Source organism: Suncus etruscus, chromosome 1 (assembly GCF_024139225.1).
Source record: "Suncus etruscus isolate mSunEtr1 chromosome 1, mSunEtr1.pri.cur, whole genome shotgun sequence".
Lineage (NCBI taxonomy): Eukaryota > Metazoa > Chordata > Mammalia > Eulipotyphla > Soricidae > Suncus > Suncus etruscus.
In genome coordinates, this window is record NC_064848.1 from 19,500,120 (window position 1) to 19,528,006 (window position 27,887).

Sequence of the window (27,887 nt, forward strand, 5' to 3'; positions counted from 1 at the left end):
CTTGGGGGGGCAAAGTTCCCAGATTTTCCAAGTCTCAGTATGGCCAGAAAAAAATTGCAGCTTGGTTTGGGGCAAGTCGAGGCGTCCTTTCCTTGCTAAAATTCCATGCAGAGATGGCCTGTGCAGAAATCAAAGAGCAAATTCAAGGGCAGAGCAGGTGCATCTTGGAGGGCAGAGCTAGGGGAGAAACAGGAGAAAGAAGAGTGCTTCGGTTCCGGGTAGGCTGGAGCGCCAGGCGCGCGCATGCGCTCGAGCGTGGCTAGGTGGAGCGCAAGCTGCCGGGAAGGGGCGTGGCCTCCCAGCCTCAGCCAATCCTTAAGCCGCGCGCGCTGGTCGCCTGGGCCTGAGGCACTGCAGCCGAGCGCCGAGTTCTCGATCGCCCTCGGCTCAGCCTCCCCGCTAGGTTGAGCGGCTTCTCATCTGCTGGTTCTGTAAGTGCGTCGTCAGCGCGCGGACCGCGGGGTGGCGCGGGATGCGCGGGGCGGGCACGGCCGCCCCTCTCCCGCCCTAGATCCCCGGATGGCGAAGGATGGAGACGCGGGGCGGCCCCTGGCGTGTGCGCGTGGCTCCAGCCCGGCAATTGCCGGACGTGCCGCGCGGCAGATCGGTGCACGCCTTGGGACTGTGTGCGGGTCATCGGGACGTGACATTTCATTGCGTGCTTTTTGCTTTTCAGTGCGGAGCCCAGTAGCCCGCCATGGAGCGTGCCTTTACTCCGCTGGAGCCTCTGCTGCCCACCGGTACGGTATCGCCTCCCAAGGTGCACACTGACCGACCCTGACACGCCTCTCGCTTGTCCTCCGGACCCGGAGTGGCTCCTCTGCACCCCATTCTCTCCCCCCACTCCCCACTCGGCTTTTCTCTCAAGGCTGCAAACTCAGAACCTTGCAAACAAACTCAGAAAGCCACCGAGGCCCTCCTTGCCCCCCTTAGCAGAAAACTCAGCGCTCCCAGCAGAGATGGCCCGTGCAATTTTTAGAACCCCAAAGAACAGTTGCAATTTAGAAGGCACTTGCAATTTAGCTGTCACAAGGTCACACAGTGTGTTTGCAAAAGCATTGGCAGGGCCTAGACTAAGGCAGGAAGAGATGAGTCCAGTGGCCCTCTGAAAATGCTTTTTAGGTGTAATACTCGAGGATTTTCTTTTCCTTTTTTTTTTTTTTAATAACAAAATTATCATTTAGGGTCCTTCATTTAGAAGGAGAAGGAAGGATGGATTTTGATGAGACCATCAGTGGCATTCATTCTCCTGTATTGTAATCGACTAGTGTGATGGGAATGTAAATAATAAAACGTCTATGTATCAGGTTTTTTTGTTCTTTCTTTCTTTTTTTTTTTTGGTTTTTGGGTCACAGCCGGCGGTGCTCAGGGGTTACTCCTGGCTGTCTGCTCAGAAATAGCTCCTGGCAGGCACGGGGGACCATATGGGACACTGGGATTTGAACCAACCACCTTTGGTCCTGGATCGGCTGCTTGCAAGGCAAACGCGCTGTGCTATCTCTCCGGGCCCCTATGTATCAGTTTTTAATGGTGTGTACTGGATTATCAGTTCATGAAGTTGAACAGAATGCACAATTTCAAATGGCTCTAAAGTTGATTTTTGTAAATACAAAATTTTTTTTGAGGTTTGAGATTTAATTGGAATATGATTTTTTTTTCCTTGCCCATATCTTGGGAGCATTTGATGTAAAAATAATGAATAAGGAACTTGGAGCATTCATTCTGCAGTCATTCTCTATATTATTATTTAAAATTTTTTAATTATTTAGGATTTAAATTTTTTTTATTGACTCACCATGAGATAGAGATAAAAAGTGGTTCAGGTTGAGCTTCAATTGTACAATATCCCTACACCCTTCCAGTATTCATTTCCCACCACCAATTTTCTCAGCCTGCCTCTATGAATGACACACTCTATCACTCTCTCTCTCCCTCCCTCTCTCTCTTTTTCTCTCTCTCACTCTCTTTCTAACTTGCATATAAATGCCTTTATAGCTATGGATGAAGGAAACAGATAGTGACTAAATTGGACTGAATCCAAATGTGTTTGACCTGGTTAGGAATTTGGGTGTTTAATCATTGCTGTAAGACAAAGCAGCTAAAAATTTTCATAAATTGTTATTAAAATGATACATCCTTTTTGTAAGTAAAAGAAAAAGACATTTTATTTACTGGCATGTGCACACACACACAGCTGCTTTTGGACTGTCTCAGTGCTTACTCTTGGTTCAGTGCTCTGTGCTTAATGCTGGTGGGCTCCTCTCTACTACCTCTCAGATGTGTAAACAGCTTTTTCAATGTTAGTTAACATTTTATAAATCAAAGTTCATTGTTCTCAGTTCCTCCCTAGGAGACACAGATTGTTTCCAAGAGTAAACATTTGATCCAGTATTAGAGATTTGTGACTAGAACCTAGGAATTTAGCTAAAAATGACCGTATTTAAGGTAGAGAGACTAAATTGTAAATGTGATGTGTACTGTAGTTCAGGGATCTTAAGCCTTGTCACTCCTGTCACAATTGCTGTCTTGTACACCAGTCCATAGTCCAGCAGTGATAAACCAGGTGGAGATCAGTGGTTTTCATTCTACAGTTGCAGATTAACACTAGTTCAGGAATGTGGTTAGGAAAACCAAGGCTGTAGTGAGAATTTTGGGTGTATATTTAAGCTTTCTTGTATTTAAGCCTAGTCTTAAATACTTAAATACCATTTACTGCTTATTCTCAGTAATATGATGCCATTGGATTTCAGGTTCTGTAAGTGTCAGATTCTCTTGCTAGGGATATTTGTGTATCAGAGAGTTGTCATAGGTCAAGAGCATGTTATGAAGTGCAGCAGGAAGTTTAAAGGGAGAGCAAAGGCAGTTGGGTCTCAGGGTCAATGATGAGAAGGAGAAGTCCTAGAACTGGAGAACCAGAGACTCTACAGTAAGCCTGAAGCAGCATTCCTGGAGTTTTTCAAAGACTGCAGGAGAGGCTGAATTCCTTAAATCAAACATTTATCTGTAAACTGTGCAGGAATGGGGCAGGGTGGTGAATGTGAGAAAGCAAGCTACTGGTATTCCTATGAAATAGTGACTTTCACGGATTATTCTGGTCCCATCAAGGAAGACTAGAGATTCCTTTGTCATCTCAAGCATTGGTCTTGACACCAAGTTCTTGGCATGGACCTTATATTCTTAAGAGATTGCCCTAAACTGAGCAGTGTGAGTTGGAGAGATTGCAGGGACTAGGGAGACAGGATCAAAATGAGAATAAGGTGTGGGCCTGAGTGATAAGTACAGTGGGAAGAGTGCTTGCTTTGTATGTGGCCAACCTGGAATTAATCCATGCTACCACATATGGTACCCTGAGCCCATCAAGAATGATTACAGAGCACAGAGCCAGGAGAAAGCCCTGGTACTGCCAGGTGTGGCCCCCTAATTAAAAATAGAATAGAGGCAATGTGGTGGGCTTAGAAAAAATGGCCCTGGGACTAGAGAGATAATACAGCAGGTAGGGTACTTGCCTTGCATGTTGCCAACCTAGGTTTAATCCCTGCCATCTTATGTGGTCCACAGAGCATCACCAGGAGTGATTCCTGAATACAGAGCTAGTAACCCCTGAGCATCTTTGGGTATGGCTGGAAAGAGAGAGGGAGAGAGAGGGGGAAGGAAGGAGGGAGGGAAGGAGGAATTCCCTTGTCCTCCAAAATTTACTTGTATGAAAGGTCACTAGTATGGGCCCAGGTAAATCCTCTCAATGTCTTGCTCTTTCTGACTGTCTTGAACTAGGCAAGGTATTCACACATCCCCTAGTTAAAAGATAAATAGACATTACGTTTCTCCTTACTCAGGGATCCTGCTTAAGGAACAGCCCCTGAGCACCAATGGGTGAAGCCAAACACTCCCCTATATTTCCCCAGTTTCCTGTCAATCTCCACAGCAGTGTTTTACAATAACAGAGCAATTCTTGGCACCTTGTAGTTGTTCATTAAATATTGAAATAAGCTTTACTTTAGAGGATTCCCTTTTTCAAACAAAGGTTTAAGACTATAGTAGAGAAGCAAGTTTCCCTGAATAACTTCTGTGAATTTAAATGACTTGTAGCATGCTTTATCTGGTGATGCTTTTACAGATTTGGTACAGCAGCATCTGTTAGACAGCAAGGTGTACAAAATTATCTCTCTGGGATGATTACTAGTTTGAAAACTCAAAAATGTGAAAAAAAATCTAATAAATTTAAAATCTCTAAAAATGTGAAAATGTATCCTTGAATGTGAATTTTCATGTTCATATTCTTAGAAAAATAACATTATTAAAACTGCATAAGTTTTGTAGGTTTACATGTGTACATAAATCTCAGCATATTATTGTCCTAGTTTCAAAAATTTGGGCTCTTCAAAATTCTAATTCTAAATTCTAAATCTAATTCTAAATTTTAAATACAAAAATTTGGACTCATTCTAAATTGTTTTGTAAGTTGCTCACTTAGGTAGTGGATGAAATTTTATATATTTTCTCTTTTACTACCTTGTATGTGCTTTCTGTTCAGTGTCTTTCAAATAAAATACACATTAAGTTCTACCTTGTGTACCAGAGGTGATCATTCTACAACTCTGTGTCTATAAATAAATAGGTAAAATGGAATTTTTGGTGCTCTTTCCTACAACATTTTCCACTTACTCTTTTGTGGTCTTAAGTTTTAACTTTTCTCTTGTTGGCCATAGTTCATATTTTTCAAAATTTACTCATGGTTCCATGCTCTGGGATTACTTCTAGTGGTGTTCAGGGGTCCGTCTGTATGCAGTGCCAGTGATCAAAATTAGGTCAGCTGTGTACTAAGGCCATCTTATTAACTCCTGCAATATTTCTCAGACCCAACACATTTATCTGTTAAATGAATTATTTATATTCAAATGAACTTTGCTGGTAGACATTTAGGTTATTACTCATTTTTATATTTTGCACATTCCAGTGCATATCTTTGAGCATGATACTTTCACATGTTGATATCAGTCTATCTGTACTATAAATGTTTAGAAAGTGGGTCACAGAATATGTTTGTATTTCTACTATGAAGAGGCATCAGCAACTGTCAAGGGTATAAATGTTGATTCCTTCTTAATAGTCTTGATGGAGAGTCAAAAAGAAAATACCAGACTTTCCTTTTCTTTTTAATAATAATTTTATTTAATTACCATGCTTAAAAACATGTTTATAATTGGGTTTTAGTTATAAAAAAGGAATACTTCCCTTCACCAATGCAACCTTCCCACCACCAATGCCCCCCCCATCTCCCTCCTTCCCCACCTCTTGCCTGTATTCGAGACAGGCATCTATTTCTCTCATTCACTACCACTGTCATGATAGTTGTTAGTGTAGTTATTTCTCTAACTGCACACACCACTCTTTGTGGTAAGCTTCATATCCTGAGCTGATTTTTCCAGCCCTCCAGCTGTCATTTGTATTGTCTCGATATTATTATAATAATATCTTTTATTTATTTATTTATTTATTTATTTATTTATTTATTTATTTATTTATTTATTTATTTATTTGGTTTTTGGGCCACACCTGATAACGCTCAGGAGTTACTCCTGGCTATGCGCTCAGAAGTTGCTCCTGGCTTGGGGGACCATATGGGACGCCGGGGGATAGAACCACGGTCTGTCCAAGGCTAGCGCAGGCAAGGCAGGCACCATACCTCTAGCGCCACCGCCCGGCCCCAATATCTTTTATTTTTCTTAAATCCCATGAATTGAGACTATTTCGTGGTCTCTCTCTCTCTCTCTCTCTCTCTCTCTCTCTCTCTCTCTCTCTCTCTCTCTCTCTCTCACACACACACACACACACACACACACACACACACACACTTATTTCACTCAGTATAATAGTTTTCATGTCCATCCATGTATAGGAAAATTTCATGATTTCATTTTCCTGACAGCTGCATTGTGTATATATACCATAGTTTCTTTAGCCACTCAACTGTTGTCAGGTGTCTGGGTTGTTTCCAGATTCTGGCTATTATAGCACTGCAAAGGATATAGGTGTGCAGAAGGCATTTTTGTAATGAGTTTTTGTGTTCTTAGGGTATATCCCTACAAGTGGTATAGCTGGATCATATGGGAGCTCAATGTCCAGTCTTTTGAGGAATCTTCATTATTAGGAAACACAAGACTTTTAAGTTACATGTTGAGTCATATGTTACAGTAGCCACTTAGGAGCTGTAGGGATGGAAAATTTACAGTTGGAAGTAGACAAAGAATGGGATAGATGGACATCATTGGAGTCAGAAAAAGCGCTCTTGGTATAAATTAAGAGAGGTCTTGAAGAAGCAGAGAATTCCTAGATTTGACTCATATTGAGTGACAGCTCAGTTGTCTGGAATAAATTTCATGGTGATAAAGATTGTTCTGAAGAGAACAAATGAATCTTTGGGAAAAAGTGGCATATTGAAGAGTTAAATCAGATTGTGGTAGATGGTTTTAATGGAGAGTAGGAGCTGGAAAGTGTTAGAAAGTTGGTGTCACCTATTTGGAACATTTCATATAAAGCAAACTTTAATCAACCCTAAAAAATTTTGGTGAACCAGGTCATGGTTCTGTTTTGCTAACTGTACCATCTGGTACACATGGTTCTGGACAGAACAATCTGTCCTTAGTTACCAAAAGTAGGTCCTTGAATACCTCTTGTTTCATTAAATGGCAGTCTTGGGGGATGATACCAGATGCCTGGGATCAAACCCAGGTCAGCCAAGTGCTAGGCAAATGTTCCAGCCTTCATCTTTCCTTTTATTTATATTATATATAATTTTTATTTTGACCATATTGGCTTACATATCTTTCACAATAGTATTTAAGGTACATATTAACATTGAATCAGCAGAATTCCCATCACCAAGCTTGTCCTCCCTCCACCCGCATTCCGATCCTGCATCTTTCCTTTTTAATTTTAATTTTTAATTTTTTTTGGCCACCCCCAGTGATGCTCGGGTTATTCCTGGTTATGTGCTCAGAAATCACTCTTGGCTTGGGGGACCATATGGGATGCGGGGGGATCTAACCGAGGTCTCTCCTAGGCTAGCGCAGGCAAGGTAGACACCTTACCGCTTGCATCACCGCTCCAGCCCCTATCTTTTCTAAAATAAAAAAATATTTTTTGGGGGGGTTGGGGCCACACCCGGTGACACTCAGAGATTACTTCTGGCTGTGCATTCAGAAATTGCTCCTGGCTTGGGGGACCATGTGGGACATCAGGGATCAAACCCAGGTTCATCCTGGCTCATTCACGTGCAAGGCAAAATGCCCTATGGCTGTGTTAATGCTCCAGCCCCTAAAATAAAGAAATCTTTTGGTAAGAGTTTAAAAAAAGATATTTTAACATTTTATTTTAGGGAGTTCCTGGTAATGATTTGATTTGTGTAAATACTGTAAAATGATTGCCAAACAATTTTATTTATTTATTTCCTTAATTCTTGACTTCTTTCTCTTTGTGAAGTTTGGAGACTGACATGTTTTTGTTTTGTTTTGTTCTGTTTTGTTTTGTTTTTGGGCCACACCCAGCGGTGCTCAAGGGTTACTCCTGGCTATGTGCTCAGGGGTTACTCCTGGCTATCTTCTCAGAAATAGCTCCTGGCAGGCACGGGGGACCATATGGGACGCTGGGATTCAAATCAACCACCTTAGGTCCTGGATCAGCTGCTTGCAAGGCAAACACTGCTGTGCTATCTCTCTGGCTGGACTGACATGTTTTAAGGAGAGTTGTGATGATCAATATCTTAAAGAATTTGATACATTTTATGTATTCTAATAATTATTTAATCTTTGGTTTGGGTCTCGTTTGGCTCTCAGAGGACCATGTGGTGTCAGAACTCCACTATGCAATGCCTGTTACTTGCCCTTTGACCTTTCCTTGGCCCTGTTATTGTGATTTTACATTGTATAAATACCAGTTTTTTCATTCCTGTAACCCTCCCTATTTGTCCTACCAGTTGACCCCCTACTCTTGAGCCATGCCCTCCCCTATTTACAAGATTTTCAACTGCAACTGTTCTTTTTGAAATGTCCTTGAGCCCATGGTGGTAGGTAGGTAGGCACATGTTTCCTAGTTTAAATCCTGGTAATACAGGTGTGTTTTAAAAACTCAGTGCTTGTAATTATTTCATTTTTTATCATGATGCTTGGTACTGATAACTAGGAAACTTTACAAAAGGTTTTTTTTAAACCCTTTATAACTAAAAAGAGAAGATCAAAGATATTCAGAATTATTTCTTGTGTGCATTTAAGAGAGCAAATACTTACAAGGCTTTTAATTTCTGGCTACACAAGAAGTCTGTTCTTATTTTAAAACTTAATTTTTTATATCAGAGTGCATATGCATTTATGAAAAATAGAAGCTATCTATACATGAAGTGAAAATAGCTGTATTTGGGTCTGGGGAAACAACTCAGAGAACTGAACTCCATCATTTATAAACAAGAGACCTAAGTTTAATTCCTGATACTGAATCAGTCCCCCAGTGATTACTGGTATGAGTTTTTGATTGTTTGTTTTGAATATTCAAGCACTGGTTGTGCTCAATGCCTATTCCTTGCTCAGCACTTCTGAACACTCCAGGTGATGCTTTGGGAACCATATGGAGTACTGAGGATTGAACCTGGCTTGATCACATGTAAGGAAACTTTTGCTGTAATATATTTCCAGTTCCAGGGAAATTTGATTCTTTTTTTTTTTTTTTTGCTTTGTTGGGGGGTGTTGGGGAGAAGAGTTGTGCGCCACACTTGGCAGTCTTCAGTGGTTACTCTTGGCTCTGTGTTTAGGGATCACTTTGGGATTTCTCTGGGAATAATATAGCATACTGCTAGGGAAAGAACCTGGGTCAACTATGTTGACTGTGGGTAGGCAAGTACTCTACCCTATGTGCTATCTCTTGGCCGTGTGTATATTTTCCAAATCATCATCACCCCCTCCATGCTCCTCCCCCCCAAAAAAAAACCATATTAAATATGTCAGATTAGCACTAGATGGTACTTTTGGTGGTATTTCAAATAGAGCTTTTTTTTGGTTTTTGGTTTTTGGGTCATACCTGGCAGTGCTCAGGGGTTACTCCTGGTTCTATGCTCAGAAATCACTCCTGGCAGGCTCGGGAGACCATATGGGATGTCGGAATTCGAACCACCATCCTTCTGCATTCTAGGCAAACCCCTTACATCCATGCTATCTCTCCGGCCCCTCAAATAGAGCCTTTTAAATACTCATTATGTATAGATAAACAGAAGGTCTTGTTTTTTATTTTTGGGTCACTATCAAAGGTGCTTCAGGGCTACCCTGGCTCAGTGCTTAGGAATTGTGCCATGACAATGCTCAGGGAATTGTTCACTATAAGGATTGGAGCTAAGTCTTTCTGGCTTAGGGCTCCTACTTTCAGGCCCGCCATGTGGTAGGGAGATTACTCCTGGCTGTGCACTCAGAAATCACTCCTGTAGGGCTGGGGGGACAATATGGATTGCCTGAGATCAAACCTTGATTGGTCACATGTAAGGCAAATGCCCACATTATTGTTCTACTGCTCTGGCCCCTGTGGTGGTGATTTTAATACAGAAACAAGAATGTGCCTTCAGTTTCTTCCTTTAGTTCCTAATTCTTCACTTTCTTCATATCTTACTTTAGAGTACCTAATACTCATCCACTTTTCTTTTTTATCATCATTCCAAAAATAACTTTTCTGGTTGCTTGTTCCAAACTCTGCATTTGGCTCTGTATTAAATCAGACTAGTTTTAAATTCAACATAGTTCTCTGGCACATTTTCAATTCCCTTTAGTATTGATTACTAACACCTTAAGTGTGGCTTTTACAACACTCAGAAATGGAATTGATGGAATTAAAACTTATGTTTGAAACATCATTTATTTATACACTAAACTGAGACAAATGTTCCATTTAATTTTTTTACATAATTTGATAATACATGTATACTTCAGAGCATATATTATCAATTACTTGATATTTATAAAATAGATTATATATGTTCAACATTTTAAAATTCTGTTTATTTTGTTTGTTTGTTTGTTTGTTTATTTTTGGGCAAAACCCATTTCTGTTCAGGGCTTACTTTTGACTCTGTGCTAAAGAGTCATTCCTGGCAGTGCTCATAGAAACATACAAATAGGGTACCAGGGACAGAATCTGGGTCAGCTGCATGCAAGGCAAATACCCTTCCCTCTGTAACACGACAACTCTTTTGGTGCTGAGGATTAAACTCAGGGCCTCACACATGCAAGGCAGGAATATTTCCACTAAACCACACTTACGGCCTAGTTTTGATGCATTTGCAATGATACATGTATCTGAAAAAGCTCTAAAAGCAGGCTTCTGAAAATACAAAGTCATGTGGTTGTGGATAGCTCTGTCAAGAATTTGAGGTGATGCCTTTCCTATGCCCCAAACTAAGCCTTACAAACACTCAGCAAGTTGTAGGAAAAGTGACATCAACATAAGGTTTGATTTTAAGACATTTGCTTTGCTTAAAAAAATAGTAATAATATATTTATTTGGGGGGATAGTGAGTGAGTCGTATCTCCCAGTCAGTTAGCCTTCACATTGGAAACTTACTTGTTTAAGTTGATTTGGCCATATTTTAAATTCTACTGAATGCTAAGTACAGAAGGTTCTGGCATCATTCCAGTGGAATTAAGGTGGCATAGGAATAAAAAGAAAGTGAATTTTAATGTTACTGGTTGCTCTTTGGGGGTGGGGCTACACCCATTAGTGCTTAGATCATTCTCCTGGCTCTGTGCTCATGGGTTACTCCTAGTGATCACCCCCTAGCAGTGCTCGGGGGACTGTATGTGGCAAACCAAGGTTTGCTGCATGTCACCTCACACCTAGTACTATCTTTCTGGCATTGATTATATTTTTCTAACATCGTTATAGCTTTTTATTCAAATAAAACTGTATATTTACTTTGAAATTTAGGAAACTTGGTTGTTTTTTGGTTTTTGTTTGGTGGTTTGGGGTCATCCACCGTAGTGCTCTGCTCAAGGGTCACTTTTGGTGGAGCTCCAGAAACCATATGTAGAAAGGGTGGAATTCAGATTGGCAGCTTGCAGGATAAGTATCTTAACCCCCATTTTATATCTCTAGTGCTCTACTTTTTTTAAACGGAAATCTTTGTGTAATGGTAATGAAACCTTAATTTAACTTTACTCCTGTGCTTAATCTGAAATCTATCTTAGTAGACCTCAAATTTTATAATTGTTCATGGGAAATTTACTACATTGGATAGTAATGCTTTTCTGGCTATGACTCCTGTTTGTTGGAATCCTTTTTTGTTTGCTTGTTTGGGCAGTGCTCGGGGGTTACTCCTGATTCTACTCTCAGGAATTACTACTGGCTGTGCTTAGGGGCCATATAAGGTGTTGGGGATTTGGCCTGGGTCAGCCAACTAAAAAGCTAGCGCCCTATCCACTGTATTGTCTCTCTTTTATTTTCCATTTGACTGTGCCTTCCCTACTTTGTCTGCAAAATAGTTGTACTTCTCTTGATAATTTTACTTCGTTTTCATATTTGCCTTAAATTTTGTTTTTCTTTTAATTAGTTTCATTATGTTTGATGATGGAAATGTTTGGTTTATTCTCCCGGTTAATGGCCAACTTATTTCTTTTTCCTTAAGTGATATCTCATTAACTTTTTAAGCCATCTTTTCCACATCATCTAGAGAATCAATTCCCTGTGTTTGAAGTGGTATTAAATCCCCGTAGCATCTTTCCATATTAGCATTTTAATAGCTCCATGTGTTTAGAAAACCAAGCTTCTAAAGCCAATTTAAACATAATCATAATTTTTTTAAAAGAGCCAGTGCAAACTGATACTTTGTGGCATTATTGGAAATAATGGTATTCCTCTGGATGAAACACTTAAGATGAGGGTAGAGACAGTTTGAATATTTACAGTGTTAAAATGTTAAGACTTGATCACATCTCCCTGCCCAAATCTTTTGCAGTACTACCAGATGTCTTTTGAGGTTTTTCTAAGAAAATAAGATGTGTTTGTACATTAACGTCCCATCAAATGAATGTTATCTTCTATTTTTCTTGGTTAAATCCATCAGGAAGAGTTATTTTTTGTAGGTTGCAAACAGATGCTCAAACAAATGGATTTTATAGTGATAGTGTGTCGATCTTTATCACACCATTGTCTTTAGAGACATTCATTTATGGTATCGAAGCACTTGTTTTTGATTTTGATTTTAAGCTCTTGCATAGAATTTAGGCTTTGGATTTACTCCAGGTCATGCATATAAGATTTTTGACTTTCTATTGCTATTTGTGTTGATGCTGAAACAACTTTTTCTTTCTTTCACTTTTTTCTTTGGGGATGGGGAACATGCCTAGCAGTGCTAGGGCTTACTCCTTGTTCAGTGCAAAGGTATCACTCCTGCAGTTTTTGGGCTTGAGTGTCTGTTGACTTCATGCAAGTCAAGCATCTTATTCATTGCTCTATTTCTTCAGCCCTTATTTAAAAATAAATAAACTTCTCTTGCAGTTTCTTGTAATCAAAGTAAAAATGCTGTGATTCCTAAATTCTGCAATGAGACAGATCTTGGAAATCATTTTTTTTTTTTTTTTTGGTTTTTGGGTCACACTCGGCAGCGCTCAGGGGTTACTCCTGGCTCTATGCTCAGAAGTCGCTCCTGGCAGGCCGGGGGGTCCATATGGGATGCTGGGATTCGAACCACTGTCCTTGTGCATGCAAGGCAAATGCCTTACCTCCATGCTATCTCTCAGGCCCCAGATCTTGGAAATCTTGAGCATTCTCTAGGTAATTGGCATCTCTCAGAGATGGCTTTTGGCCCTTTTTGCTTGGACATTCTTATGAAGCTTTAGTCTTTGAAAAAACCTACTATCATTGGACAACTTATTGGAAATAATATGCATTTAACAGAAGTGAAAATTAATCTTTATTTTTTCATATGTTGCAAATGAAATAATATAGATACATTTTCTTTCTTCTTAATTGCTTTCAAATATTCCAAAACCAAAACCAGATTTTTTCTTCTTTGTATTCTCTTTTTCCAAGTAAAATACTATAGTCATCATTTAAAAAGATATTTTTTTTGGAGGATTGCATACCTTGTGGAGCTCAGGGCGTTACTCCTAGCTCTGTAGTGAGGAATAATTGAAGATCTTTGGACCACATGGGATGCTTGGACTGGACCCAAGTTGGCTGTGTGCAGAGCAGGTACCCTACATTCTATACTATCTTTACAGTCTTCAACAATTTTTTGAGTGTTTACCATGTATTAGGAAGTAGTAATTCTCTGATTGAGAAGAAACACCAGCAGTTTTCCTTACATACTCTAGATTTCCACATATACTAGTCATATGGCTTTTATAATTTATTCCTGGAAAAGTAGATGTTCTTCTTAAAATGACTGGGACAGTATTTTCCATTTTTGAGGCTGTTTTTCTTTGATTATTTTTAAGTTTATAACATTAAGAGAAAGGAATCGAGAGGTCTCATATAATAATGCTTCTCCTTCAGGCATTGTAGCTCTTCCTTTTATGAGCATTACTCTACTAGAGTAGTACATTTGTTAAAATTATTGAAGCTACATAGGCACAATATAAACATCCAAAGTTTATAGAACCTTAATTAGGGCTTATTTTAAAAGTTCTGTGTATATAATCAAATAAAGCTCCTTATCAGATTTGTCTTTTGCAAATATTAACTCGTTGGCTGCCGTTTGTCTTCTTATTCACTAAAGGTTGTCTTTGAAAAAGGAGAATCTTATAAGGTTAGTAAGCACATTCATGCGAGCATATATATTAATTTTAGAGAGCACATTCACTCCCAACTCAACTGTGTGGATCAATTCTGTACTGTTGGCTTTGGCCCTTTATTGCTCCCTTGATGTATAGCTTTATGTCCAATATATTAGTGATATCATTCTGTATCTATTCCTTCCAGTTGTCTTCATTCAGCATGTTGTCCTCTCGTTCCGTCTTTGCTGTTGCAAAGCAAGTGATTTTGTTGTGTCTTAGGGCTGTGTAGTATTCCATTGTGTACTTGTACTACAACTTACGTATCACATATTTCTTGTGAATTTGTTAAATTGTGTCTTTCAAGAAATTGTTTCATTTCTCTGGATCAGAGATTACCAAACTTACCTGGCCTTCTGCCCCCTTTCCAGAAACATCATCCCTCATAAATATGCCATAATTTTTTTCATTTTGTTCCTAACTTTATTTAAATACATGGTTTACAAAGTTATTCATAATATAGTTGTTTTGGGTATTAAATGTATTTTGGGTATTAAATGTTTCAACACCAACCCACCACCAGTATGACCTTCCCTCTACCATTGTCTGTCCCTAGTTTACTAACCAACTCCTCTGCCCCCTTGGCATGCACAAAATGATTTATTTTATATTGCTTGTTATAATAAAATGATAACTGGAATTATCAAAAAATAGTGAAAAATTTTGTGAAAATTGTTCTTTTATACAGTGGTGTTTTTAAAGTCACTGAGGATTTACTGAGCTGTTTGTTGCCAGTTGAGGCTGATGGTTTATTGTTTTCACTTATTGAACTTAGTGGGTTTCTATGCTACTTTCTCATATAATTAGCAGAACTATTATTGGGCTGTCGTGATTGTGGAATTTGGAGGAAAGAAAGCTACTTTATTAAGCATACAAACGGGAAGTACTCTGATATCTGAGGGTATTACTGTTGCTTGACTCTTTTCATTGCTGTTTGGAGGTAGGGAATCTCCCTGACTCTGTAACTGCAGGTCTAGAACCACAGGATTGCAATTGGGGTAGTTAAAAATAATCTACAAATCACACCATTAATTCTAAGACAAATGTCTCCATGATTGATTAGCAGTGGATACTTGATTCATAGATCTATTTTATATGCCTGGGGCAACCTTGGGTTGCCTAGAAATTTCTTGGGTAAGAAAGATCATGAGTGGAAAATGTTTAAGAGTCTTTAATCAGCGTGACCAGATTAGTGTGTTTGGAATTGTTTATAGGTTTTTTTGTTTGTTTTTGTTTTTGGGCCACAACCAGTGACGCTCAGGTTACTCCTGGCTATATGCTCAGAAATCGTTCCTGGTAGGCTTGGGGGACCATATGGGACGCCGGGGATCAAACCCAGGTCTGTCCTGGGTCAGCTGCATGCAGACTCCTTACCACTAAGCTATTGCTCTCCCCATGTTTATAGTTTTTATTTAATGTGTTTTTTATTTCTGTGGGATTAGGAGTGATGATCTTCCCTACAGTTTGGTGATTTATTTTTGAAATTATGAGATCTGCAGGATATTGAGAATCTTGATCAGGAGGTCTTGATAAATTATTCAAGGACATACTGCTTTGCACTTGAAAAAGTCAGGACAATGGAACTTTGTATTTGTAATCCCTCTGTATGATGGTCAAAATCTTTCTTACTAAAATTGAAGTTCCTAGATCTGCCATTTGACACTGTATGGAAGTTTGTATGAAAGACAGGATCTCACTGACTGAGGAATAAGCACCTAAATTTTAATAAGACCCTTTCATGAATGAAGCAATACCTCTCCTAGGAATATAACCTAGGAACACAAAAACAGTAAACAAAAAAACCGTCTGCACTCCTATGTTTGCAGCACTTTTTACAATAGCCAGAATCTGGAAACAACACAAATGGGCCAAGAGCAGATGAGTGGTTAAAAAATACTGAGATTCATTTACACAATCGAATACTATGCAACTGTTAGTAAAAATGAAGAAATGATGTCATGAAATTTGCTTATACATGAATGGATATGGAGATTATTGTGCTGAGTGAAATGAGTCAGAAGGAGATAGATAGACATAGAATTGTACTCATTTGTGGAATATAAAAACAGTATGGAAATAATATCTAGAGACAATAGAGATGAGAGTCAGAAGGACCAGTCCATGGCAGGAAGCTTGCCACAAATAGTGGAGGAGTGCAGTTAGGGCAGAGAAGGGACCACTAGGACAATGGTATTTGAAACTGATCACTCTGGACAAAAATTGGGTGTTAAATGGAGATAAAGTGATATATATGGTATCCTTTTATTAACAACAGTGACACAGTGTTTAAAAGGAAATAAAAGGATGAGAAAGAGAGAGAAAGAGAGAGAAAGAAAGCAGGGGGTGTGTGGGGAGGGGAAACTGGAGACATTGGTGGTGGAAAATAATCATGGGTGTGGAAGAGTGTATTGAAAACTTAACCTAATCATGAACAACTTTGTAATTATGGTGTTTAAATATGAATCTTAATGCTGCTCTAAAAATCAGATTAAAACATTAAACATTTTTAATTATATTTAAGGTCAATAATTACAATTATACAAAACTTGCTTTAAGCCTGTAGCACACACAGCTTTTCTTTTGAGCTATGTTGTATCTGGGAATGTCTTGTGTTATAGTACATGTATGACACACATTCCATGGCAGAAAGGGCTCATCAGTAATGGGATAGCTTTTACTGGGCCAGCAATATCTGACATGTATGTCCCCTGTGTCTGCACTCTGTGCTTGTCAAAATTTCTCTATATGATTCCCATTTTTATTAGTATGTTTGGAATCTAGTGAAGGTTTTTGCATATGCAGTGCTTATAATTTTCATCTCCATTGAACAAATTGATTCATAAAACACATACTTTTAGGCTGCATAATATTTAATCTCTCAAGCCAAGCTTGAGTATCTTCCATGCCTGTGGCATCATGTTGAGTCTGTGTAATAGATATGCATAACACCGTCTTCAGGGATGGTATATTTAGTGCTAATAGGGCAAATGGAAAAATAAATTAGAATGCAGTGTGCTAAGAACCTTTTTAGTGGTGATTTTGAGCATTCTGAGCATCGCAGAGAAAGGTTTTTGGAAACTTACTGAAGACTTCTAAAAGGATTTTTGAAGCTAGAAAACTGCCCAGATTGATTCACAGTTGAATTTTGTACTTAGTTCTGTGCGAGAGATGCTTGTCTTAGGTTCACATCTGATTTTTGAGTAAACGTTTATAAGAAACGAATCACAGTAGAATCAGATGTCTGAGACTAACATATTTAAGCATATGTTAACTTGACTTTTCAGAGAGTTTATGCTAGATTATTTCTCTACTAGCTGTACATCAGTTTCCCTGTGCATAGCCTTGTTGGCACTGTGTGCAATTATTATTTGATTTTGAGGCCACACTTAGAATGCTTAGGAGTAACTCCTGACTCTGCACTCAAGAATTTTTCCTGATGATGCTCAGGGGATCATATGTATGCCAGGGATAGAACCCCTACCCTTGGCTGAATGTGAGCAAGTGCCTTACCCACTGTGTAATGGTGGGTACCTGTGTGTACCTCTTGTCACCTCTTAGGATTTTATTTACTCCTGTTTGAGTTAGCCATTATTTGAGAAAGCTGTCTTAAGATTTGGGAATGAGCAAATGATGACTGGATGCGCTGCTGTGAAATGCAGGCGTTGGCTTGTGGATCCTCCAGAGATTTTTGTATGGGATCTGTACAGCATACTCACCCTTTTTCCTTTCATTTTTTTTTTTTTAATTTGAGCTATGACTGCATGTGATAGGCCTTGGGATTATGGCTTAGTGCCTTGCATGCACAAAATTCTGAATATTATCACTAGCACTGCCTACCACAAGAAAGGGGTTTTTAGTTATTATATTTAAACAAACATTTATATGACTAAATAAGCTTTAGGGTCAGAATTACAGTTTTTGCTTTCTCACAATATATATTAACACTCCATATCTACCATCAAAGTTTCACTATCCTCCACAACTTCTTGTACTTTTTTTCCCTTCTCAATCCCTCCCAGTGTTCTGCTCATTCAGCTCTAGTCTGATTCTATGGCTTTTTCCCCATTGGTTTCAACTCTTCCTATTCTTCACTTCCGTCTATACCACTTGAGTGAGAATATCCAGGACTTGCTTTCTCTTTGTGTCTTATTTTTCCTTAGCATGACTTCATCCAGTTCTAGTCATGTTGTTTCAAGGGTCAGAATCCAAATTTTCTTAGGGCTGCATGGTATACAATTGTGGGTCTATATACCCCCCCCCCCCTTTTTTCCTTTTTGGTCTATACTTGGTGATACTCAGGACTTATTCCATGCTAAGGGCTAACTCCTGGCAGTACTCAGGTAGCTGAGTTGAACTCGGGCCTTTAGCAGTCTAGTCAAGAAGACCATTTACACCTGTACTGTGTCTTCAGCTCCATATTTTTTTAGAGTTAGTGCTTTTATATCCTTTGGATAAATGCCTAGGAAGGGTATCTCTGGCTTATAGGGAATTCTATTTTTAGAAGGAATTCCTGTATCACTCTCATAGGCTGTACCAATTTACAGTCCTCCAGTTAGGTCTACCTCTCTGCACATGTACCCTACTTCTTATTTCCAATCTCTTTGATAAAGCCATCTCACTGATGTAAAATGATCTGTCATTGTGGTTTTGATAAGCACTTTCTAATCCTTTGTGACACTGACCATATTTTAGGTGTGTCTTTGTGGGCCATCTGAGTGCCACCTTTGGAGATGTGTATGTTCAGGTCTTTTGCTTATTTTGTGTATGGGGGGGGGCTTGTGTTTTCTGGGTAGCATTGTATCAATTATCTCTCTATTTTAGCCCTCATCCCTTTGTCAGATACTAGATATACACATATCTTTTCCCAGTTGTTCATTGCCTTTTTGTTTTTGTTTTATATATTCCACCTAGAAATTTTAGTTTGACATGGCCCCATTTGTTTATTGTTGCTTTTGTATCCTTTGCTTATGGAGTTAAATCACCAAATCCATCTGAGGTCTAAGTCCAGGAAAGTGTTTCTCTGTTGATTTCTCTGTCTTTCATGCTTTATTTTTGAGGGTTGTGTGGGAGAAGCGGATATTGGGCCATACCCAGAAGTGCTCAGTAGATAATTCTGGTTCTGTGTGTGGTACGAAGGATTGACCTGCATGCAACACTAGCACCTGAGTTTCTGTATTAGATTTTTACCCCTGTTTGAAGTCTTCTATTCAATTCTTGACTCATTTTGAGTTAATTTTTAGGTGTGATTTAATTAGTTTTTCAGTTTTATTTATTGTCCAAGTTACTCAGCACCAGTTGTTGAAGACTTTCCTTTGATGCTATTGTATGGTTTTGGCTTATGCATCATAAGTTAAATGTCTATTTATATATGGGTTTAGTTCTAGTCTTCCTGATACATTGACTGGTATTTGTTTTTGTTCTAATTATATGATTTTTCTTTCTATTGCTTTTTAAAATAGTTTGAAATCAAGGAACCTCTATTTTTGTTATTTTGTGTGAGGAGTACTTTGGCTTTTAAATTTTATTTACTTTTATATATATGATTTTAAATTAATATCTTTATTTAAGCACCATGATTACAAACATGTTTGTTATAGGGTTTTAATTATTAAAAGGAACAACCCCCATCACAAGTGCATATTTCCACCACCAATGCCCCCCATCTCCCTCATTCCCTACCATCTGTCTGTATTCAAGACAGGCATTCTATTTCTCTCACTCACTACCATTGTCATGATAGTTGTCAATATAGTTATTTCTCTACCTGAACTCACCACTCTTTCTGGTAAGCTTCATATCCTAGGCCAGTCCTTCCAGCCCTCATTTCTATTGTCTCTGGGTATTATTACAGTAATGTCTTTTATTTTCTTAAATCCACAGATGAGTGAGACTATTCTGTGTCTATCTCTTCCTCTCTGACTTATTTCACTCAGCATAATAGTTTCCATGTCCATCCATGTATAGGAGTTTGTGTGGCACTAATGTGAATCGGATTGTTTTTTTAGATTCATATAGCAAAATGTCAGGATATAAAATTACATTGCAAAAATCAATGGCCTTCTCATATACAAATAATGATAGAGAAAAATAGATATTCTTTTTTAATTATGTTTTTAAATAAAATTTAAATTTGGATGCTCAATTTCTTTAAAAATTCCATCGAAATTTTAATAGGTATTGTTTTAAATCTGTGAATTGCACCAGGTATCATGTAAGGTTAAAAAATATATTTTATTGATAGTCTTCCAGTTTATGAACATTTTATTTTTTTTGGTCTCCGATTTTTAAAAATATATATTATATCCACTTTTTAAAATATACTTTCAGATTTTGTATAATTTTCATGCAGTTATAAATAAGGTTTTCTCTTTTATTCTTCTAATTCATTGTTTGCATATATGCATGAAATAGTTCTGATATGTTGATTTTTATTTCTTCTCACTTTGCTATTATTATAATTTCTAGTACTTTTTTTTTTTTTTTTTTTTTTTGGTTTTTGGACCACACCCGGCGGTGCTCAGGGGTTACTTCTGGCTGTCTGCTCAGAAATAGCTCCTGGCAGGCTCAGGGGGCCATATGGGACACCGGGATTCGAACCAACCACCTTTGGTCCTGGATCGGCTGCTTGCAAGGCAAACGTCACTGTGCTATCTCTCCGGGCCCAATTTCTAGTACTTTTTTTAAAATATACTCTAACTTTTCTCTGTATTTTTTTGTTTTAGATAAAAATGGATGTTGGATTTGCCTTAAATGACTTTTATGCTCATATATCCTCCTTTGTTTCTCAGTTTACTCCAATTTTAATTTTAATTGAGTGTTGACACTTGATAAAGCTATGGATTTTGTGACTTATCTTTCCTTTGGCTTGTATGATTTATTACATTAATTTGTTTATAGTGGAGGATCCTTGCACACCAGGAATCAATCATGGTATATGACTCTTGGAATGTATTGGTGGATTTGATTAGCCTTGTTTTTGTTGAGTTTCATCTTTCTTCACCAAAGATAGCAGCAGTATGTACTTTCTTTTTCTATGTGTTATTCTTGTCTGGCTTAAGTGTGAGCTAATGTTGGACACTTATAATGTGTTTGGTATATTTCTATTTGTGGATTCTTAGTAATTATTTGAGAGGATCAATGTACTTTGAACGTTTATTAGTAAAAATTCATTGATAAAATCATCTAGTTTTGGACTTTCTTAGTTGGGGGAGTTGGATTCTTAAGTTTTTGTACTTGTGATCATTTGCTTCAGGTTTTCTTAGATATTCTTGGTTGTTGGAAGGTTGTAGGTTTTATTCTTGCTTTCTTCTTGGCTCATTGTTAGGTCATAGATTTTTTTTTTTTGTAGGTTTCCAATTGGATTGCATAGGAATATAAGAATTCAAATATTATAAGAATTCAAATAACTCATATCTAGTGTTATTATTGATAAATGAACGTAAGTATTGCCATTATATGTTTTCTGGTTGTTTTCTATTTTTATGGCTCCCCTCTCCCCTTGTATATTACAAATAAAGATGTAGCCAAAACTTACTGATGCCCCAAGATCTTATCTTGCAAAACGATGTAAGTATAGCTGCTCTTGGATATGCCTTTGCAATTTGACAAAACAGGGATAACACCATGCAGCTTTCTATACAGGTGCTGGAACCTCTGTACAACTGCTGGTGTGTAAAGTGGGAACCAGTGTCTCTGTGCTCTTTCATTAACTCTGACCTGCTGAGCTAGTTCCTTGAAAAGATCAAGAAATGGGAGAAGGGAGGGAGGTAGAATGTACCTCTAAGGCCACATGGATTTGTGTTTCCTCATCTGCATTTTCAGAAGGTGACATGGGAGCTGGAGATCTTGTTCAGTAGGTTAAATCTTTGCTGTGTTTCTCACTACTTCATGTTCTCTTAAGTATTGCCAAGAATAACTCCTGAGCAAAGCTGGGAATAGCTCCTGAGTACTGATGGGTGTGTCCTAAAACCACTAACTAAATATGTAGATATTTAGATTCAAAGATAAAAGGGCTAAAGTTGTCATTTACTTTGCATTTTGGGAATAGTAACCTAATTGACACATCTTATTTTCATTGTTCTTGATCTCCATGTTCTAAGTGCTATCATTTTACTCTTGAAATCACTCTCCTACTCCTCTCAGCCAATGTTGCAGTCAGTTTTTATCATGTTTCCACACTCCCCCGATAATATAAATATCTTGAATTATGCTTGAAATTTCAAAATGGAGTATGATGCACTTGGAAGAAGTATTCAAGGAATGGAGAGTAAAAAGGAGAGATGCATGTGTTATATATAGGCTTGAAAGACTGAAATGTTAGGAGGATTAAGTCTGTGTGAAATGAGATGAGGGAGGGAGATTAAAGGTGTTAGGTGTTTGAGTCTTTTAAATGATATTAGAAATGGGAATAGTTGGGAGGATAAAGTCTCATGGAAACATTATACAGCTTTTGTTCAAAACTATAATTATTTATGTGGTAGATGTTTTCCTCTTTAATTCCTGCTCTGTCTTGCTCCAAATTACTGTTATCATAGGAACAATTGGTAATCTGTTTTTTGTTTTGTTTTTGAGACATGCTCTGCTGTGCTTTTGGTTTACTCCTGACTCAGGGAACATAGCTGGGAGTGCTCAGGGTGCAAGATGAGATGCAGGGATCAAATCTTGTTAGCCATATACAAGACAAACACCCTACATGTACTAAATAACTCTATGGTCCTAGAACTTTTGGTTTTTGAGTTTTCTGTAGCTAATTCTAGATCCCCTGAGCTCTAGTGTTTTCTGTTTAAGTGAATTTGTTAGGATATGCCTATGATAATTTCTGTTGATTAAATCTCTTGTGAAGGGAACTCTTGTGCATACCTTCTCCTCCCAAAGCTGTACCCAGAAACTCGTGATTCTACTGAAGAATACATTGGGCTCTGATGATAGATAACTGTGAAGGATTGTGCCTACTGTGCTATTTTATACTTGTAATCCATCATAAATTCCCCCTCTTACTGTTCAGAACGAGTCATTTTAACCACTTGCCAGGTAAGAACAATACTTGAGATAAAACCTGACATTACACTTTTGCCCTTCAGCTCTATTTTTGCTGTGAGAATGGCTTATGTTTAGTCAATCTCCTTGTTATGAAGTTGAATCATTTTTATGGCATTTCAGGGCTAGATGATGCAGCTGTTTGCAGCCACTGAGAGACAGTGGCTGAGTTTGTAATGATTTTTCTGCTCCTTTCTGCCATGCCATGTATGAGTCCAGGATGATGTGCATACACTAGACCTACTAATTTTTCTCTCTTTTTTCTTTGCCTTATAGATTTATATTTGTAGTATCAGCACAGAGATAAAAATGAGTATTTGCTGAGAGCAAGACACTTTTCCAAGACACTGATTTGTATCACCTCCATTGGTTGTTGTAAACACTCATAAAAGATTGCTTTCATTTTAGAGATGAGAATAGTGAAGTCCAGGGAGTTGATTCTCTTGCCCACGTCACTTGTGAACTAGAGAGTCCCAGGTTAGCTACCTTGGTAGCTGAGACCAACCGTGTCCATAATTGGATGTTTATCATTTAACAGTACATGTGGGTGTCACTTACTTCTCAGTAGGTCAAACCACTGAGAATTTACTTTCCTTAAGTGATGAGGTAGGTGATCCTGGGTTGACAGAACTATAGACTCCTGCTGACTTGGGAAGGGCTATTGTTTTTCCTTTGCCTCTGGTCTTCTGGAAGGAAGAGGTGTTGTACAAAGGTTGCATTCCAGAAGAATTTGGCCATTTTAAAAGGAGGCCTCAGCATGCTTTTTCCTGTCATACCAGCAAAGAAAAAGTTTTTCCAGAAGCGTCATACCTTGGCCTTTGTTCATGTCCTATTGGCCAAGACAAAGTCATCCGAGCTTTGCTAGAAGAGAGGCAGATGGTATGATGTGATCACGGCATGTGTAGTTCATTGCCTGGGACTAGGAGGGACTCTGACTTACTATGATACACATTGAGTATAAATATGTTTCTCAATTTTTTTACTTTAGTTTTTTTGTATAGAGGAATTTTGGGTGCTTTTGAATCAATGGTTTGTCAAGAGAAGTGAAATAATATCGCTAATATAATAATGTTTTTATTTTACTGATGTGTAACTAAAAACTTAAATATGTAAGAATGTAAGAAATTTTCTAATATGCATATGAAAATTTGTAGTACCAGGTATAAAGTAGAATAATATGTGTTTTAGCCTTATTTATTTCACCAATGTTTTAAAAACAGGTAGTTTACTTTTTTTTTTTTTTTTTTTTTTTTTTTTGCTTTTTGGGGCACACCCAGTGATGCTCAGGGATTACTCCTGGGTATGCGTCCAGAAATTGTTCCTAGCGTGGAGTACCATATGGGACGCTGGGGAATTGAACCGCGGTTCATCCTAGATTAGTGCATACAAAGCCAATGCCCTACTGCTTGCGCCACTGCTCCGCCCTTTTCTTTTTTTTTTTAAAGATTTACTAGATTTTAGTATTTTTAAAGAACTTATAGTGTAATGGATGAACTCTCTTACTACTGTTTTATTTTTTAGTTTTCTAGAAAGCTTGGATTTTGATTAAAAGAAGATTTTCTACTTGTTACAAATGGACAAAAAAAGCAAGAGGCTAGAGTCTAAGAGATTTCTTATCTTGGAACTTTAGTTTGGACAGAGTATAGTAGTAGGTGAACTGCTGAGTGAACAAAGATTATGATTGAGTAAGAGTAAAGGAGAGATGCTTTAATAAAGATAGGGCAAGGATAGATATTGGATTAAATATAAACATACTTGAAAAAGAAAGCCATTGTAAAGAAGAGGGGTTGCATATTTTAAGAGTTTTAAAAACAATGGCCATCATATTTGCTTTGCCAAATATGGGAGTTATAATTCAAAATAATTTCTATATACATTGTATCATTCAATCAACTTAAAAAGTAATTCTGTTCTATACCAGCTGGGTTACTGCCATATGAAAACTTATGGAAAATTTCAGTATATATACTGAATATATAGTCTTATATTCCCTAATAAAGAAAATAAATGTAGTCAAAGTGTATTGAAAATGTAAATATATTCATTACTGCATTTTAGTGTTATATCTATCAAAACTAGATAGCTTGTATTATTTCAGGAGGATTTGTAAGTTAAGAAAATTCAGTGGGTCTTGTTAGGATTTATTGCTGGTTTGAGTTCATCAAAGTTCTGTCTGATAAAGAATTCTGTTAAAATATAGAGGGGAGAGGCCAGTGAGATTGTACAGTGGGTAGGGTACCTGCATTGCATGTTACTGATTGAGATTTGATGAAAAGAAGGGAGAAAAGGAGAGGGAGGAGAGAAAGAGAGAGAGAGAGATAGAGAGACAGAGAGAGACAGAGAGGGAGAGGAAGAGGGAGAAAGATATGAGAGACTTGTTTATTTTTGTTTGGATTTGAAGGGAGAAAGGAAGAAAGAGAGAAAGATTGAGAGAGATTTTGTTTGTTTGTTTGTTTCTGTACCATACCCCCATGGTGTTCAGATATCTCAGAAATTACTGAATTCCTACTCAGGGAACCTATAAAATACCAGAGATCAAACCCAGGTCGATTACATGCAAGGCAAGTACCCTACCCACACTACTATATTCCTGGCCCCCAGAAAAAAGTTGAACAATTATTTTATCTGTTTTGTGATGTGATTCAGACAGCTATGACAACTACCCTTACAGTGGCCCCAAGGTGTTTATTTATTAAGAAATAAGTAAAGGGAATGAAGAAGTTCTCAAAACAGAATTATTTTTTTTAAAAGCATACTCAATTAGTATTCATGGGTCAGTCACTCCTGTCAGTGCACAGGGTTCTACATATGGTGCCTGGGATGAAACCTAGGTCTCTACCTTCATGCAAACATGATTGGAGCCTATTGACCTAGTTCTCTTGCCCTCAGAAGGGATTTTTTTTTTAAAGAAAAGTATCAGGGATATATTTTAATGGTAGAATATATACTTTGCTTATAAAAGGTGTTGGGTCCTAAATTCTGGCCCCAGTACAAGAAAAAAAAAAAGAACAGTCTTGAGGTGGGGATTGGGCCACACTTGGCAGTGCTTAGAGCCTGGCTGGATTAAACTGGGGTTGGTTATGTGGAAAGCAAGTGCTCTAACTCCTTGTATGACAGATCTGGGCTAAGATATATATATATATATATATATATATATATATATATATATACATATATGATATATATATGTATATATATCTTATATATATTTATATTTATATATATAAATCTTTGTGTTTACTTTGGTTTTAACATATATAGACAGTATTTGAACACTAGATTACCAAACCAAGACTAATAACTGGGTCAAAGACAGCAGTAAAGGACTGCATGGACATATGGCATTTTACTCTACCTTAGAATGGCTGATGTAAGGAGTGTGAGTCACAAATTAGTTAACACTTGTAGATATAGTTATTGTGAATTTGAAAAATCCTCTTAGCCTTTGTGCACAGTTGAGGACAAGATGGTTTAATAATGAAAAGAGAGTTAGTTAATGGTAAATAGTTGATTTGAGAGTGCCAGATTTGCTTTGGTGAAAGAAATTGAGTATTGTGCTGATTAGCTCTGATTGACAGTTTAAGTTTATATAGGCAGGGCTATCCAAAGTGTACTTTTGGTGAGTGGTTTTGAACTCAGCATGCATTTCATGTTTTCTCCTGGAGGTAAACTTATAATGATGGCTAAGGTTTCAAACATGCCCATAAAAGCAACTTAGTATGCATCATGCTGTAGAGCTGTGGCCTTTCTAGGTAATCAGATTTTGTTCCTAGCTTCTGAAATTCCAGCAGGAAACTTGAGTGGGGAACCCCAGGGGTGGTTTCAGATTTGAAGGCAGTGAAGGAAGTATCCCAACTGTGAAGCAGAATAGTAAGGAAGAGGTGGGTTTTATGTTTGTGACTCTAAATCCTCTATCATATATTCCAACTCTGTTCTCTCCTTTGCATCTAGTTTATATTAAACCTCGACTTGCCAGATAAATCACAAGCTGCATTGTAATATTTTATCTTTTTCTTCCCCTTTTCCATAGTCATTGTGCTTGAGCAATTGTAACTTTTAGCTGTGAAAGCTAATTATAATGTGAAGCTGAATTCTTAGTGTTCCTGAAGAAGCTTGGGATAAATTGACAGCATTTTCCTTGAAAATTACTTTAATTCCTTTTCGACATGTTCAATATTTTAACTTAAGCTTTTAAAATAAGAACTAATTATCAGAAGAGCTGTTCTTTCTTTCCCATAATGTCAGAGTTCCCCCAACCCCCATCATGATATCCAGCTAAAGTTCTTATCCAGCTAAATTTCCACTGAAGGTTGAAAAGTAATGCTCCCTTTTTAATGGCAGTACTGTCAAACTAGTGGTAAACTGGTGCAAATAATTTCTATGAGATGTAACTATTTCTATCTTACACATGTAATTCCAGATATATTTCAGCTTTAAGTAGTATGGAATCTAGGCAGCTCATCTGATCATTTGCACATGCTGAGGTTTTATGGGATGCCGGGATTTGAACCAATGACCTTCTGCATGAAAGGCAAATGCCTTACCTCATGCTATCTCTCCTGCCCCCAAGCTTATATATATTTTTAATAAGAGTAATTTGATATATTTTATATTTTTATAATAATTTTTATTGTGACCAAAATGAATAACAAATCTTTCACAGTAATATTTACGGTACATAGTGACAATGAATCAGGGCCGCTCCCACTACCAGAGTTTTCTTGCCTCCATCCCTTTTCCCAGCATGTGTCCCATATCTCCCTCCTTTGCCCCCCAGAGTGCTAGTGTAACTGTTCCCCTCTGTGTCTAGCTTGTTGTAGATAGGTTATCGATTCTGTTGTTGACTTTGGGTTCGGTGTTTAAGTCTGATCATTTTTTAATTCACTCAATGTTCATATGGCTCTTTGGTCCTGATACCATTCATTTTTTTCTTTTTTTTAATATAATTTTTATTTTGATTGTAGTGGCTTACATTTTGTTGACAATAATATTATAGGTACATATTTACATAAAATCAGGGGGGTTCCCATCACCGATTTGTCCTCCCTA

The 27,887-nt window shown here is 37.8% G+C and overlaps 1 protein-coding gene across 1 annotated transcript in view; it reads left to right on the forward strand.

The window, feature by feature from the left end:
• Positions 1-675: 675 nt before the first annotated feature.
• The window catches only part of TPK1 (thiamin pyrophosphokinase 1), a 408,298-nt gene continuing 381,086 nt past the window's right edge, over positions 676-27,887 (forward strand). Inside the window, exon 1 of the mRNA XM_049784170.1 lies at positions 676-740. Within this exon, the coding sequence (XP_049640127.1) occupies positions 698-740 (43 nt within the window). The 5' untranslated portion in view covers positions 676-697. The remainder of the gene's footprint in view (positions 741-27,887) is intronic.